Source organism: Vombatus ursinus, unplaced genomic scaffold (genome assembly GCF_900497805.2).
Source record: "Vombatus ursinus unplaced genomic scaffold, bare-nosed wombat genome assembly UNPS02003292.1, whole genome shotgun sequence".
Taxonomy (NCBI): domain Eukaryota; kingdom Metazoa; phylum Chordata; class Mammalia; order Diprotodontia; family Vombatidae; genus Vombatus; species Vombatus ursinus.
Window position 1 is genome coordinate 64,736 of NW_020943070.1, and position 16,765 is coordinate 81,500.

The following is a 16,765-nucleotide window of genomic DNA, read 5'->3' on the forward strand; positions in this document are numbered from 1 at the left end:
AAAAGGGACGGACGACATCTCCTCTTATTGCTAAGGGACAGAGATGGGGCTGGGGAGAGCTTTATCTTAGACTTCACATCTCACGGGCTTCCTAAACTTTTTTTTTCTTTTCTTTTCTTTCTTTTTTTTTTTTTTTTTTTTGAGTTAAGGATAAAGAGAAAAATCAACTTCAGAAATGCCCTTTCGGGTCACTCGTCTCCTCCTGGACTTCTCATCAGTGGGGTGGGGAGGGGGAGGATGTTGACATGCTCTGGGCCAGCCAAGCCTGACATGCCTTCCAGTCCTGTGATGACCAAGGCGGGTGAGGTCTCCGTTGTTTCCCCCCACCCCCATGCTGGGGCTCACACCTGGATGTGACGAGCCAGAAGTGGGGCTCTCCCGGCTCCCGAGGTCCAGGAGAGCGGCCTGTGACGCCTGGTGGAGGAGGGGGCTTTGGCGCCATTTCCCCTGGAGAAGGTGATGAGTGCTTGGCTATGGGTTTGCAGAAGCTGGAGCGGGAGCAGGTGACGGGTGGATGGGCCAAGAGCTAGGCCACCAGAGGGACCTTCGCGGGGAGGCAGGATGGCGCTCACCCCCTCTCCCTCTCGCTGTGGGCAGAGTATGGCAGACGGACAGCTGGCTGGATGAGCAGAGCGCTACAGAGACCTTGTCCCTGAAGGGTGAGTGGCTGGGGTGGGGGGACAGTAGGGGGAGGAGGAGCAGCCTGGAAATGACCTTCACTCGGCGATGGTGGCGGGGCAGGGGGATGCTGGCGCTGGTGGAAGGACACCTTCTCCCTGCAGGGGGGAGGAGAGCGGGTGAGGGCTTGCGGAGCGCCCGCCTCCCTTCCCCCGTCGCTGCTGCCCCCCTCACCCGGCCCCAGCTCTCCTTCACTCTAGAGCCAGGGCCTGAGGCCTGAGGTCTGGTCACTATCAGCACCGGGGATGCAGCCCTGTCCAGGCTGAGGCCCAGCTGCTACTTTCTCTTGGCAGGAGCTTACCTGCAAGGGGGGCCTCTGGCCAGAGACCCGAGGGGAGAGGGCGAATGGGCAGCAGGGCCAGACACCCTAAGCTCTGGGTCCCACTGCTCTGGCCCACTTCCCACTGACCTGCTCAATCTAGCGTCTCCGGGCTTTATTTTTCCAAGCCCTTGAAGGAGGTGAGATTTGATGGAGGAGGTGCCTATGGAATGGACCAGGAGAAAGAGGTCACAAATACCGCTGGCCTCCTCTCCTGTGGCTCCTTCATGGTTTCGCTGCCCCCCTCCCAGTCCCAGGAACCTCAGGGGCGCAAGGGCAGAAGGGGGACCTCCCTGGGCAGCCCAAGGGACAGGGACAGGCAGAAGCCTGGGCCAGGGCCCAGAAGGACCAGGCAGGCAGGAGGGGTGTGGAAGAGACAGAACGAGAGAGGAGAGAGACAAGGGAGCCCTCAGTCTGCCCTCCGGCCTGGGCTGGGGTTCAGGAAGCACTTTCCTTGCCCCAGCCCTGGCAGGGAGGCCCGGAGGAGGGGACTGTACCCACTGTCCAGAGCAGGAGCCTGAGGCACAGAGAGGGTCACCCAGCTGTCAGAACCTGGACTTCACCTTGGTCTCCTGACTTCTAAGTCCAGAATGCTCTGTGTTATATGTGGCTGGCTCCCTACCATGCAGGCAGTGTGGAGGAGAAGGCAGTACTGGTGAAGAGATGAAAGGGTGACGGGATGGCAAGAAGGATGGAGGGGAGGAAGAGGAAGAAGGAGGGAGAGAAGGAGAAAGGGAGAGGAGAAAGAGGAGAGAGAGAGGGAGGGAGAGAAGAAGAGGGAGAGAGGAGAGAAAGAGAGAGGGAAAGAGAATGGAAGAGAGAGAGGAGAGGGAGGGGAAGAGAGAGAGAAAGGGAGAGGGAGAGAGGAGAGAGGAGAGGAGAAAGAAGGAGGGAGAGGGAGAGAGAGGAGGGAAGCAGAGAGAAATAGAGAAACAGAAGAGAAAACAAGGACGGAGGGAGAGACAGAGACAGAGGGAGGGAGAGAGAGAGAGGGAGAGAAGCAGGAGGGGACAAGAGGCCAGAGGAGGAGGTGAGCAGGCGCTGGCCGGCGGGGGAAGCAGCAGGCAGCTTTGTGACAGATGGCGGCTGATGGACGGTGGACAGGACACAGGCTCCCTGGCGTTCTCTTCCCGCCCTCCCTAGATGCCGACTTCTTGCCCGGGGCCCCACAGGCCGGAAGCTCTCCCTGCTGCGGGCTGCGGCCTCCGCCTGGCCCCTGCCCACATCCCCGACCTCCCCCCACGGCCTGGCGCTGGGGCCTGTCCTTGGAGGTCGTTCCTTGACCCCAGCACACGTGGCTGAGCGGCTTGGTTGGGTTAAAGGGGGCCTCGCCAGACTCAGCGGGGGAGGCCTGTGGCTTAGGACCGAGAGCGGGCCAGGGAAGGCCGGAATGAAGAAGGACGTTCTAGGGAAGGAGGGCAGAAAACACCCCACCCCCACACATAATGAGATACATGATGCTCCACAAACACCGGGCCCAGGCCTGTGGGCCCGAGGGGCCGACAAAGGCGCTGGGGGGCTGGCGGACGATGGGGGAGGAGGGGGAGGGCGGGTCACAGGTCACCGTCCCGCGTGGCCGCCATGGCCGCGCTCACCGGAGGCAGGCCGCCGTTGTCATTGAGCCGCCGGGCCCGGTAGGTCTCGTAGTGGATGTTGTGGGTGACTTCCTTAAGGTCCTGGAGGTGGGTCCTGAACAAGCCAGAGAGGGAGAAGCAAAGCCATCGGCTTCCAGCAGTGGGCCGGCCAAAGGGGACTCACTCATGACCCCGAAGGCCGGCCGAAGATTTGCCCCGCTGTGGCCCAGGGCTGGGAGCAGGGCCCAAGGCAGAGAGGGCTCGCCCGGTGCCATCTAACAAGTGGACAACCGGCAGACCCCTGAGGACCCCAACTCCACCTCCACCCCAACCCTGACTTCTCTGGGCCTCAGTTTCCTCTTCTGTAAAATAAGGGGGAGTCAGACCAGAAGGCCTCTGGGGTCCCTTCCAGCCCTCGATCCAGGGTCCTGGCAGGGAAAGGAACCTAATGTAGGCCAGGCACTGTGCTAAGCGCTTTACAAACATGATGGCATCTGGTCTCCCAGAGCCCTGCGAAGTAGGAGAGGCAGTGGTGAAATGACTTGCCCAGGGTCACCCAGCCAGGAAGCGTCTGAGGCTGGACTTGATCTCAGGCGGTCCTGCCTGCGGGGCTGGCGCTCTGTCCACTGGGCCACCCAGCTGCCCCACTGTGATTTGGAATCCAGGATGTTTCTGCTGCACCATGGGTGAAGGGGAGGAGGAGGAGGGAGGCTTCCCCAAGGGCAGGCAGGCAGCATCCTGCTGGCATTGAGGGCCCAGGTGGAAGAGAAACACAAATCCATCCACGGACACTAAGAAGCTGTGGGACCCTGGACAAGTCACTTCACTGCTGCCTGCCCGCGTTTCCTCGACTGTAAAACGGGGAGGATAACTGTGTCCACCTCCCAGATGACACAGCACAGTGCCCGGTGCCTCCCAGGCACCTAGTAAATGCTTGTTCCCAATCCCCTTGTGAGCATCCGGTCAGGGTCACTGCTGTCACGGGCAGGGGGACGCACTCGGCCTCAGGGAGGCGGGCAGCCGGTGTTAGCCGGGCTCTTACCGACCTCTCTGGGCACCCTCCGCCACCAGGCGAGTCTCGGCCGTTCAACAGAAGGCTCTCCATGGATGGAGAGGGCCTGCTCTCTGGGACGCCTTCCTCCCAGAGGACTTGGGAGAGGAGGGGGCTAAGGCCAGGGAGGCCTGGAGGTGGGGTTCAAGGGCCCCTCCTGACTACACTGGGTCCATACTACAGGGAGGGCCTTACCTGATAACAAAGTCTCTGAGCAAGGCAAACTCACAGTGGGTGAGGTTTTCCACTGAAAATCCAAAAAAGAGATGTTACTGTATGCTAGTACTGAGCAGTCATAGGGTGGCTCTAGGGACTCTTTAAAAGCACATTACTGTACAACCACCCACTCATGAGCTAGATGGCAATCAAAGGCCTACAGAACACAAATTTAGTCATTCATTAATTCACTCATTCATTCATCAGCCCAGTGTTTGCTAAGCTGACAATGGAGATGGAAAAGAAAGAAGCAGACTTTAAGTTATAGATCCTGCCCTCAGGGAGCTGAGCATATGAATGAGGATATAGTCCCCACCCTCCTCCCTTAGGAGAGGAGATGTCCCAGGAAGTAGATATCCAAAGCCCTGGTGAGCTCTAGTCCCCAGAAGGGAGGGAATGGGCAAGGAAGGCTTCACGAGGCTGATGAGAACTTGTGAGTATCCTAGAATCTCTGAGCAAGAGGAGACTCTGAGATCATCTGGTCAGTCGGCAGGCCCTGTGCTAAGCCCTGGGGATACAAAGAAAGGCCAACAACAATCCTTACACTCAGAGGAATGGGGAGATAACATGCAAACAACTCAGTGCCTGGAACAGAACCCTCTTTTATATGAAATTCCTGACAAGTGAGTGGTCATCCAGCTTGAAGACTCCCACGAATGGGGTACTCACTACCTCCCACGGCAGCACGTTCCACCCTGGGTTAGCTTTAACTGGGAGGCGTGGAAATCACATCTGCTCCCCACATCCACCACCCACTGCTTCCTGCTCTGCCTTCTGGGGCCAAGCAGAACTCAGCTAAGCCCTCCTTCCATGACACCTGCTGTCACACGGGTTGTGGAACCGACGATTTCAGCCAAATACATTTTACACTAACCCGACCAAAGTGGTTAGTGCTGTTCACCCAGAGGTCCCAGCCCCTTTCACTCGTATCCTTCCCACTGGGAAGCATCACTGACTCCCTTCACTGATGCCATGAGTCACACAGACTGCAGAGAAAGGCGACACTCACCCAAGGGCGGCGCTGTTTCATGAAAAACAAACTTTTCCTGACGATGCAGGGGGTCCATTGTGTATCTGCATTTTTGTCAGGTTAAATATAATCTGTCCTGTAGCTTATGTCTCATTAGCCTGAGTGCTTGTAGGGAAATCTTTGGAGGGGAAACGAAATGAGTCAGATACTGATGTTTCTTTGAGTGGAAGTTTGAACCAGAGACAGATATTAACACGAGCCAGATACTAACATTCCAATTAGCTAATGCTGATGGCAATTAGCCTGAGAGCTCTTGAGAGAGACCCTCCAAAATTAGACCCAGGTCTATTATGGCGAGGCCTAGGACCCAACTGACACATGGGTTATTTCTTGGATAGGAGCTATATGATCTTGAGAAAGTTACTTTCCCTTTTGAGCCTCAGTTTCCTCATCTGCAACATGGGGGTAATCATATTTGCACTTCCTACCTCACAAGGCTATTGGGAAGATTGGATGAGTTAATGGATGGGAAAGTTCTTTGCCAACTACTTTGATCTTTAGGGGCAGCTAGGTGGCTCAATGGATAGAGCTCTGGCTTTGGGGTCAGGAGAACGTGAGTTCAAATCCAGTCTCAGACACATGCCAGTTACTAGCTGTGTGACCCTGGGCAAGTCACTTAACCCTGATTGCCTCACCAAAAAAAAAAAAAAAAAAAAAAAGAAGAAGAAAGAAAACCAACTACTTTGATTTTGATCAATCAGCAAGCATCTATTATAGGCCCGTGCTTTACAAAGGCCAGGTACCACAGTGACCTCATTGCTCGAGGTGCCATCTAACGACGGCAAATTAAGATTCCAGCCCATGGACCAGCACCATCCTTCGTCCCTTCATCCCTTTCTCCCTTCAGAGAGAAAGGATTCAGTTTTCCTCTCTGAAACTTCCATGTACAGCGGTCGCTTCTATCGAAGAACACAGGTTGGGAAAACCCCTGCTTCTTCTGTATCCTACCACACAAGCAGCGGCCCGGCTTGTCACAGCCAATGGCAGGAGGCATCTCCTCCCCCCGAGGACGTTCTCGGGACCCGTCAGAGTGAATGGCCGAGTGAAGAAACACGAGCAGGCCGTTACCCTGCGTATCCAAAATCGCTTTCAAAGTAGCAGGCGTCTGCAGAATTCTTGCAAGTGCTTCATTTGGATCCCTCTTCTATTCCAACAGTATTAATCGCTTGGTATTTTCACATAAATCACATAGGAATCACTAGACAGGATAGGTGTTTATAGCAGGCCTCAAACGTTAATGCCATGTTCACTCCCTGTTTGCCAGCTGTGAAGCCCACTTACACAACCCAAGAAAGCTGATAAAGATATCTCTCTCCCATTTTACTCAAATTCCACGCCCAAACCCAGCGTGGGCGGGATGCTCTGATGCTTTGAAACGTCCCCCAACTTATTGCTGGCCCTCCGGATGACCCTCTCTTGTCCAACCACCTTATGACCACGTGGTCACTGGAGATGACACGTGCCTTGCCCACCTTCATTTTAGGCCCTGAAGAGCAAGGTCTATCAACCAATGAGATTCTGGATCTTACCATGCCTCTTTTGCATATTTGGGTCGCAAACCCTACAGAAACAAGGTCCTGGGGACCAGGGCCAACTCAGATCATGAGGAAGATCTGGGGGCCATTTCATTAGAGAGGACCATGGGTCCTTTAATATAGTGCCATTGGCTCAGTGCTCTGCCTCAGTTTCTTTTATTGTAGGTTGGACAATTTAAACTCTACACTCTCCCACAAGGATCATTTGGGTAAAGAAAACCCCCCAAAAAAACCCTTGGGCTCTTTTCTTGGGATCTCTAAGCACTTGACACATACCCTCCCTGACAAGCGGGGATGCTGGGGACGATCCCCTTTTAGAGATGTAGGAACCTGGACACCAAAAAGCTAAATGATTTAACCACTATTTATGACTCCATCAGCCAATAACAAAGTCAAGATTGGAACTCATGTCCCCTGACCTACTTTGCAACCAGACCATCGGGCACCCTCCCTGCCTCTTAAGGTTCCAGATCTCCTCTGGCTGTTTGGCTAAAAACCAGCTGTGCAGATACAGGATAGGGGGAAATGTGGCTAGAGAACAGTTTGGTTGAAAAAGACTTGTGGGCCCCAGTGGACCATAAGCTCAAGATGAGTGTGATATGGTGACCCTTTGTGTCTAGGTCAAAGGGATGACAGACAGATGGCCTTGCTATCTTCCACCCTGGTTGGGTCGTGCCCGGGTTAGTGCTAGATTTTGGGAGGGACAACCATGGCCCAGGGGAGAGAGCACAGACGCTAAAGTCAAAAGACCTGGGTTCTACTCCTTATTCTGATGTTTGCCTATACAGCCTTGCACAAGTCACTTAACCTCGGGAGGCCTCAGTTTGCTCATCTGTAAAATAAGGGGTGGGCTGCTGGGTCTCTAATGTCCCTTCCCACTTGAGATCTGTCCCTGCCTCAGCCCTGGCTGCTCCTTCCAGGTGACTTTTTCTCCAGCGTTTGTCCACGGCCACTAAACTGGCAGCTCCCTGAGGGCAGGGACTCTCTCACCTTTCTGCTTCATGAACACCTGCTGACTGACTGACTGACTGACAAATGTCTCCCAGCCAGACCTGATTAAGTCGCAATGGCATCTACCTCGTTCATTCATTCGTTCGCGCACGTCTCTGGCACCCACTGTATACAGAGCCTTTTGCAGGTCAGGCCAGACGGTCCAGAGCGGGAGCCGCTTCTCCTGCTCAGCTCCCAGCCCAGCACCAGGCACGCAGCAGGTGCCCAATAAGAACCAGTGACAAGTTGGCCCCTTACCTTCAATGATTCCCCAGGGGGTTTTTCTGCCAAGGACCCTCTTGCCATTGACCTGGTACTCCTTGTCACTCCCAACCACGGCGAAGGGCATGCTCTCCTGCTGGAGGGGAGACACACAGACACAGCCAGGGCTCGAAGTCATTCTCCTCCAGCCCCAGCCAGCGGATGGGGTCCTGGGTCTGGGGGACGGGGGCCTGGATCCAAATCCCACGGCTGGGTCAGTAAGTCTCTGGGCAAGTCCTGTGCCCTTGTGCGGGCGGGTCTGTCCCTCAGCCTGGGCTCGGTTTCCCCAACTCGCTTCCCTCTTTAGAGCCCAGGTCTCCCCACTCCTACCTTAGCAGGGTCAGAGGAGTGTAAAGGGTCCTGTGGGTTTACTTAATCCAGCTCCCCCATTTTGCAAAAGAGGAAACTGAGGCATAGAGAGGTGACGTGATTTGCTCAAGGTCAAGTCACTTACAGGTACTACGCGGCTGAGCTCGGACTGGGACCCAGGACGTGTGTCTCCAAGCCCACTCCCTATCCAGTGGTGTTCCCCATGAATTCAGTTCGGTCCAACAAACATTTCAAAGCACCTACTATGTGCCACACGCCACGCTGGGAACGGAGCCAGCAGCCCCAGGTGGTCCCCAGCCTCAGGAGGGCCATGCTCGCTTGCCTGCGGCCCTCTGCCTCCTACCCTGATCTTGTCGTTCTCCGTCTTATCTTCCAGGTCCTCGTCAAACTCCTTCTGCGGGTAAAACTCGATGCCGTTCACCTCGAGCTCCTTCCTGACCTGGGGGTGGGAGAGTCAGAGGAGTTGAGACTGAGGGTCACAAGGGACCTCCGGGCTTGTCTTTCCTCATTTTACAGAGGAGGATCTGAAAGGGGACGGCGCTCGTGCATTCAGGCCGCAAGGGGCCTCTGAGGTCATCTTGTCTAACTCCCTCATTTTACAGTTGGGGAAACCGAGGCCCAGGCAGGGAGGTGATTTACCCAAGGTCACCCAAGTAGTTAGGGGCAGAAGCAGGATTCATATATGGGTCCCCAATTCTACTCAATTCGACTTGAATATTTATCGTCTGAACATGGAGCTTAGAGCTGTGAATACAGGAACAAAAAGTGACGCGGTCTGCCCTCAGAGAACTCCCAGTTTACTGGGAAAGTATGATGTGTACAGAGACCAATATGGCACCAGGAAGAGTGTGCCAGGAATGAATGAGGAGGCTCCTTCTGGCTCTGAAGCCGGACTCCAGGAACGCTGGAGGACAGGCCATCACTCCCATACACTGGTGGGGAGGGGAGCAAATCAGGGAAGGCTCCTTGGGGGAAGTGGCGGATTTCCACAGGTGGAAACGGGGTGGGAGGGCACACCTGGTGTGGGAGACAGCCTAAGCAAAAGCAAGGAGATGAGAAGTGAGGGGAGGATGGGGTGACGGAAGGGGAGGAGCGTCCAGGGAATGTGGAACCCTGAAAGGAGGAGCTCACCCTCTGCTTGAATTCCATCTTCTCCTCCAAGGTCATGGTGTCAGCTTTGGCGATGATGGGGACGATGTTCACCACTTTGCTGAGATGCTTCATGAACTCCAGGTCCAGGGGTCTCAGACTGGAGAAGGAGCGAGTGAGAGGCCCATGGTCTGCACCCACCACCACCCAGCCCAGCCCCCAGCAGAGGAGACCTGCCCTGGCTGTGGCCCCCAGGCCCTGGGAGGAGACTGAGGCCCGGGAGTGCACAGCTCCAGGTGTCTGAGGCGGTAGAATAATGATAATGATAATAGCTAACATTTATACAGCACCTACTATGTGCCTACGCTGTGCTGAGCATTCTCCAATGATCTCCTTTGGTCCTCACAGAAGCCCTATAAGGCCAGTGATGCTACTATCCCCATTTTACAGATGAAGAAATTGAGGCAGGCAGAGGTGAAGTGCCTTGCCCAGGGTCCCACAGCCACTAAGGGTCTGAGGCTGGATTTGAACTCAGGTCTTCCAGGCCCAGCTCCCTATCTCCTCTACCCTCTAGTAGGCTGGCTGGCTGGCTCTCAGCCCCCTGTGCCCTCGGGGGTACCCCTCGGCCACATCCAGGGTCTGTGGGGAAACAGCTCAGGCCCTAGTCCAGGGCCTCCTCACTGGTCTCCCTGCCTCCGGGCCATCCTTGGTCTAATGACTGCTGTGGGCTCTTCCAGAGGGGCCCGGTGCTGCTAAACTGCCTCTGGGCCTGAGGGGTTTGTTGAATGAATGAACAGATGAGACAAGGCAAGGCAGGTGGGTGCCTCCTAAGCAGCAACCATGCTTCAGGGCAGGAGAGGACCTGGGTTCAAATCTTGATGTTGCCACTTATTGCCTGTGTAACCTTGGGCAAATCACTCTAACCCCTCCTCCCCGGGCCTCAGTTTCCTCTTTTGTAAAATAAAGGTGTTGGACTCCGTGGCCTCTGAGATTCCTGCCAGCTCTGAATCTCTGTTCTTAGCCCCCGTGAGCCCCATGGGCACCACCTTGGGCGGCCCAGTGGCTGGCACTGGTCAGCTCGGCCCTTCCTTTGGGGCTCTTGGTAGAAAAGCCAGGAGGTAAGTGGGGGTCCTAGAGCCTGCACCCCATCCCCCCTGCCTGGACAGACAATCCCCCTTGGCTAGCTCTGTAGAGCTAGAGCTCATCAACCAGCATTCATTATGCACCTACTGTGTGCTGGGAACTGGGCTAAGTGCTGGACGGACAAAGAATGGCGAAAGACAGTCCCTCCGCCCAATGAGCGCCCAGTCTGATGGGGGACAGCCTGCCAGTCACTAGATACGTGCAAGAGACAGACAGAACCGGGGGAGAGGGGGAGGGGACAGGCCTCCCCCAGAAGCAGGATTGGGATCTGAGACTTGAAGGAACATCAGGTGTGGGGCACCGCGAGAGCAAAGGTTTGGAGTCGGGACATGGGAGCAGGCGAGGGGCAGCAGGCACTCACGAGTGTCCCGTGGGAGAGATGAAGTAGAGGCAGCAGTGGACCCGCGTGTCCGGGATGCGCTTCTTTCTCGCGATGTTCACTTCCTCCTTCAGGAACTTCTCATACTGTTCATTGATGTACTTCTCGATGGGCTCCCAGCTGAGGAGGCCAGACATGGGCAGACTGAGGTGAGCCAGCCGCCCTCCACAGCCCGGGAGGGATCACAGACACCGGGTCAGAAGGGACCTCCAGTATCCCCCCAGGGACAGGGATCTCACTACCTCCCCGCCCAGCCCTTCCTTTTCAGCCCACTCTCATCACCAGGGTCTATTTGGCCCCCTCAAGCCTGCACTCACCTCAGCTTCCAGTGGCCAAGCAGAGACCAACCAAACCCTTGAAGATGGTGACCCCCACGCCCCACCCTGGTCCACTGCTCCCCAGGCTCAACCAGCCGTCGTGCAGCACGCTGCCCAGTCCAGAAGCATTTATGGAGCCCCAACTGTGTACTGGGTCATCCAGGCATCCGCTGCCCAGCCCCACCCCTCCACAGCATGGATTCTGGACTTCCCCAGTGGATCCAGGCCCCTGAACACGAGTGAGGCCATCCCTGGCTTCACCGTCTGGATCTCCGGCGCCCCAACACCCAGCTCTGCTCCTCACCAGCTGTGCGACCCAGGACAAGGACAGCCGCTCTGGGTCTCAGTTTCCCCATGTACCAAATGCGGGCTGGGCTAGAGGGTCCCTTGGGTCCCTTGCTGCTCTAGCCCTAGGCCTCAGCCCGGCCCAGGCTGGGATGGAGGCACAGCTCCCCTGGAGCCGGGGGCTCCCAAGCAGGACGAGGGGAGGGACACACGCACCAGTTTTCATTGTTGATCTGGTCTCCGAAGCCAGGGGTGTCGATGACCGTCAGCTTCATCTTGACTCCGCCTTCTTCTATCACTGGGGTGACAGACGGGTCGAGGGTGACGCCTGCTCCATGCCGCCCCCCCTGAAGGGGAGCCCTCTGCATCCCGTCTGAAGGACCGTGAACCTGCCACTGGGAGCCCGGGCACCCCACCGCTGCTCCGCCATCTTCTCTGACCTCGCCCTCTTTCCCAAAGTTCCCCCCTCTAACCTTTGCTCATGCAGTTCCCCCTGCCTGGGGCGCCCGACCATTCCCCTCTGCCTCTCCAAATGCTACCCACCCCCCTCGAGGCTACATGATGAACAGGCAAGAGCAGGTACCCAACTCCACACCCAACACTCTCTCTCTCTGTCTCTCCTAACAGACGGGTCATGTTCCTGGCCAGAGTCATAGACTGGGGGAGGGGGTGGGAGGTGATAAGCATTTACACGGTGCCAACTGGCACTGGGAAATAGAGTCCCCTCTAAACATGCCCAACAAGCGGTTACTGAGCCTCCACTTGAACACCTCCAGTGACAGGGAGCTCACTACCTCCCGAGGCAGCCCAGTCCATTTCTGGATAGCCCCAAGAGTTAGGAAGCCTTTGTGAAGTCCAGTCTAAATCTGTCTTGCTGCAACTCCCCACCCCCAAGCTGCTGGCTCTGCTCCCTGGGCCAAGCACAACTCATCCACGTGTTTACACACAAAGTGAATACAAAGTTAATTCTTGGGGTGGGGGTTCTACTAGCCAGAACAACCAGGCAAGGCTTTGAGGAGGCAGCGATCCCGGCTGGGCTTGGAAGGATGCCCCTGCACGGGTCTGGGCACAGAGGAATGACTGCCTGCCACAGCACACCTGGGGTGTCGGAATAATATAAAGATGAATAATAACAAGAGTACCAATAATCAGAGCTGACGTTTGGAGAGTGCTTTAAGGTCAGCAAAGTCCTGCCTTCCAACAGCCCTGAGGGATAGTCGGTATTATCCCCATTTTACAGGGAGGGAAAACTGAGGCTTAGGCAGCAGAAAGAGCCCTGTGTCAATCATCAGAGGAGCAGGGGGCCTGGGAGACCTCAGCCAGCCTCAGGTCCCAGGCCCGGAGCCGGGTCGCTGGAATCAGGACTGGACAGTGCGTAAACGATCCAATCAGGCCCTAGTTCAGCCGTGGTCAGCTCTCTGACCCACGCTACGGTCACCTGAGGCTGAGGGCCACCAACCCCAAGGGGAGTGAGGTGAGATAAATCCTGTCCTTTGGGCCTCCTGCGACCACAGGGAAATACCTCAATATCCTTCCCACTAAAACCAAACCTCCCTGGGGGACATCGGCCCAGCTCCAGCTGAGGCAGGGGCGAGTCTCCAGATTAATTGTGAGGAAGTTAATTGTGTCGGTGACCGGCTGCCCCTGGGGACCAGTGGGGCCGGCGAGGGGCCTCTCTGGGAATGCCATCCCAAATCTGGGTCGCGCCTGCCCTGGAGAGCCAGGGAGGCCGGGAGCTGTCCACAGCCAAAGCCGGCTCTGAGCTCTTTCTCATCTCCAAAGTGGACTATTCATCATCATGGCTCCAACAGTAACCTTCCCACGACCCCCTGGCAGGGCTGTGGTGAGGCTGCACCCCAGACACCTTACCCACCCCCCCAGAAATGACAATATTACAGAGAAACCACCTTTGATTGGCCGTTGGTGCTGGCTCCCCGCCCCCAGCCCCAGGCCCAGGCAGCCTTCGGTGGGCTCCAGGACCCCTTGGGAGGGCAGCCCTTCTGACGGCCCAGAGGCCTTAGAGTTAGGAAGAGCCGGGTTCACACCCAGCCTCCGGCGCTCCCTGGCCGTGACAGGTCACCCTTGGCCTTTCTGAGTCTGTTCACCCGGAACAGAGATCCACTCACTCACTCACACTCACCGTGCCCGATGGCCTTGATCTCCACGGTCTTGGGGATCTTCTCCTCCCGATTCCAACTCGCCGACTTCCGACTCACTTGGGATTTGAAGAGGGTGTTGATGAGGGTCGACTTGCCCAGCCCACTCTGACCTGGATGGGCAGCGAGGGGAGAGGGTGAAGCCCAGGGGCAGGATTTGAATCCAGGGTCCTCTGACCCCAGAGTCAGTTTGCTCTTAGGACTTTATTTCCAAATAAACAGCCCCCTTCTGGGCCCACCCTTGCTCTTGGGAGGTAGGTATGAGGACACTGACAATTTTCCCAAATGACAGAGGTTAAAAGGCCACCCAGGCGCCCCCAAGGCGCAGGGATGCCTGGGTCCCACGCCCTCAGCAGCCCTGGGTCCAGGTCCCCTGCAGAAGCCCCAGGTGGCCTGCTCCGAGAGGCCACTGCCTGGCAGGCCCGTGACCCCACGCCAGCCCTGCCAGCCTCCGCTCTTACCCACAACCATGATGTTGAAGTCAAAGCCGGTCTTCATGGTTTTCTTCCGCATCTGCTCGATGATGGTGTCAATGCCAATGTAGCCCAGGAGGTTGGAGCTGATGCCAAGGGGCTTCATGGGCACCGCCGGCTTGGGCCTGGGCTCAGCCACCAGCTCCGACATGGTCACGTCAGTCCTGTTCTCTGCAAAGCCTGCAGATGAGGAGGGGAGGAGGCCATGGAGCCATGAGGCTGACTGGCCCCAAGCCCACCATGGGAAGAAACTCCGGCCCACCCAAAGCCACCAAGTCCCTCAAGGACTGTGACCCTCACCTCCAAGAAGTCTGTGCTGATTAGTCTGTCCTACTCTGAACCCACCTTCCCTCAGTGGGCAACCCTACCACTTCTGGGTGGGGTTTGTACGATATTATTCTTTTAATGGTATAGACTTTCTGTGCTTGGAGGGCCCTTAGAACAGGGAAAATCAGGGCTAGGAGGGGCCTCAGAACAGGGAAGGTCAGGGCTGGGAGGGGCCTCAGGACAGGGAAGGTCAGGGCTGGGGGGGGCCTGAGAACAGGGAAGGTCAGGGCTGGGAGGGGCCTGAGAACAGGGAAGGTCAGGGCTGGGAGGGGCCTCAGGACAAGGGAAGTCAGAGCTGGGGGAGCCTCAGAACAGGGGATGTCAGGGCTGGGAGGGAGCTTAGAACAGGGAATGCCAGAGCTGGGAGGGGCCTTAGAATGCAGAATGTTAGAAAATACTATTGAAGAGGCCAAGAAGAATGGCTCTCTCTTTTAGCCAGAGTACTCCTACATTCCCAACCCCAGTGAGAGAGGGAAGGAGAACGTGGGGTAGAAGTCCCCACCTTCTGGAGCCTCAGTTTTTTCCTGATGAGGGGGTTGAGCCAAGTGCCCTCTGAGGCCCCCTGGCTCTGTGACTGAGCCTGGCCTTCTTTAGGCATGGAGGCAAGGCTTGGCTGGGCCTCCTAGGGCTTCCTCATTTCAGGAAGAGGTCTCTTCCCCCCTCCCCAGCTCCAGACCGCCTCCTCTCCCATTGGTCAAGGGCAACCTCAACTCGGTCCCCTACCTCCTTCTTCCATACCCTATGATGGAGAGACAACAGGAGAGCATGGGACTGACAACTGGTCTTTGGGGCCACATGAAGCACCCCCAGCCAGCTTCATTCACAGCTTAGCAGCAACTGTAGATCCCCATCTTGAGCAGATCTCCCCCCACCCTCCTCTCCTGGGTCACACAATTAGCAATAAACATAGCTGGGATATGAACCCAGGTCTTTGCACTCAAAATCTAGGGTTCCTTCTCAGCCACTAAACAGATGGGTGTCTCGGTGCCGCCATCTTGACTCCTGACCCACTCAGGCTTCAGGCCTTTGTAAACAGTCTTCTGTCCTGAGGCCTTCTCAGAAAAGGTTTCTTCCAAGGTCATGACTGACCTCCTCCTCATTTGATCTACTGTCTGACTTTCTGTCCTCAAACTACCCTCTGACCTTGGGGACCGCCCCCTCCTGGATCCTGTCCCCTCCCTTGGCTTCCTTACCTCTTCCTCTCCGGGCTCTCTGGCCCCTCTTCCACACATCCCTTAAAGGTGGGTGCCCTACATGTCTCTGTACCTCCTCTCCGCCCCCATGGTGATCTCATCCACTCCTACAGTTTCAGTTATCACCTCTCAGGCAGATGACTCTCAGGCCTGGCTCAGCCCCCACCTCTGTCCAGAGCTCCTGGACAGGCGGCTGACTGCCCACTGCATGACCCACCTGCCCCTCAGACCCTGTGCATCCAAGATGAAGCTCACCCTTTCTCCCTCCCCTACAATGTGTCTCTCCTCCAGACTTCCCCATATCTGTGAATGGCACCCCCATCTTCCTAGCTCCCCAGGCTCCTGACCTCAGAGGTGGAGGACCTGAGTTCGAAGACTGCCTCTGCCACCATCCTGCCAGCTGCCAAACCTGGTCTGTTGCCCCCAGACTCCTTTTTGCCCCATTTCCTCCTTCTAATTCCTGCTCTAATTCTTTTTCTTCAGCTCAGTCAATAAACAGGTATCCCATAAGTGCCTATGCTGTGCTGGGAGCTGGGATGTTATAAAGGCAAAGAGTGGAATAGCCCCTACCTGTAAGAAATGTACATTCTACGTTCCTCATCTCATCTAGACCAGCCAGGTTTAAGCACCCCTGCCTGGCCTCCCCACCTCCCAGCCTCCAGCCTCTCTCCTCTGTCTAACCCACCACTCTCAGGGGTTCCCCACTGTCTACCCCCAAAAGCAGACTCTTGATTCTGACATTCAAGGCCCTTTCCCACTCTGCCTCCAGCCTGTCTTTCCGGATTGATGCCCTATTCCTCCCCATCATACAGTCTACCTCCTGGCCTGACCAGACAGCTTCCATCCCCTGCTCTGTCATCCCCTTTCCACCCCACTCCCATTGGCTCAGACCTTTCTCCATGGCTGGGACAGGCTCCTCCACCCACCCCCACTTTCAGGGCCAGAAGACCCTGGCTTTCTTGGAGACCCAGCTCAGGGGCTGCCCCTCCCCCAAGAGAAAAGTGGCCTCTCTCCCTCAGATCCCCCACAGGCCTCTTTATCCCTGTCACTCTCCCCTGTGTCCAGGCCATCTGATGGAAGGGGTTCTGTCAGAGCTACTTCTGTGTCTCCAGGCCTGGCATACAAGAGGGAGTTAACAACTATTTGTGGAGGGAATCTGACAGAACAAATGAAATATGGGGCCGATAAGATCCAGGGTCTGAGGGGGCCAGGGCTCTGGTGGCCTGGAAGGCTGGAGATCCAGCTTCTACCACTCACTGGGCTGATCTAAGGCAGGCCCTGTCTGTCCTCCAGAGGCCTTGCTTTCTAAATGAGATAGCATCTGATGCCCCTCCCAGCTCTGACCTTCTGTGTTCTAACGCTCCTCTCAGCTCTGACATCCCCTGTTCTAAAGGCCCTCTCAGCTCTGCCCCTCCCAGC

The 16,765-nt window shown here is 56.4% G+C and overlaps 1 protein-coding gene across 5 annotated transcripts in view; it reads right to left on the reverse strand.

The window, feature by feature from the left end:
- Window positions 1–622: 622 nt before the first annotated feature.
- The window catches only part of SEPT3 (septin 3), a 19,465-nt gene continuing 3,322 nt past the window's right edge, over window positions 623–16,765 (reverse strand). The window contains exons 1-11 of one of the 5 annotated variants that reach the window (XM_027874097.1): window positions 14,127–14,289; window positions 13,815–14,006; window positions 13,338–13,466; window positions 11,414–11,495; window positions 10,578–10,715; window positions 9,116–9,233; window positions 8,328–8,423; window positions 7,652–7,751; window positions 3,818–3,869; window positions 2,593–2,686; window positions 623–776 (exon numbers count right to left, since the gene is read on the reverse strand). In XM_027874097.1, coding sequence (XP_027729898.1) covers window positions 717–776; window positions 2,593–2,686; window positions 3,818–3,869; window positions 7,652–7,751; window positions 8,328–8,423; window positions 9,116–9,233; window positions 10,578–10,715; window positions 11,414–11,495; window positions 13,338–13,466; window positions 13,815–13,977 — 1,032 coding nt within the window. In that variant the 5' untranslated portion in view covers window positions 13,978–14,006; window positions 14,127–14,289 and the 3' untranslated portion in view covers window positions 623–716. Of the gene's footprint in view, window positions 777–1,087; window positions 1,161–2,592; window positions 2,687–3,817; window positions 3,870–5,590; window positions 6,067–7,651; window positions 7,752–8,327; window positions 8,424–9,115; window positions 9,234–10,577; window positions 10,716–11,413; window positions 11,496–13,337; window positions 13,467–13,814; window positions 14,007–14,126; window positions 14,290–16,765 lie in introns of those variants that run through there. The other 4 variants (XM_027874092.1, XM_027874082.1, XM_027874071.1 and 1 more) reach the window with 4 other exon arrangements.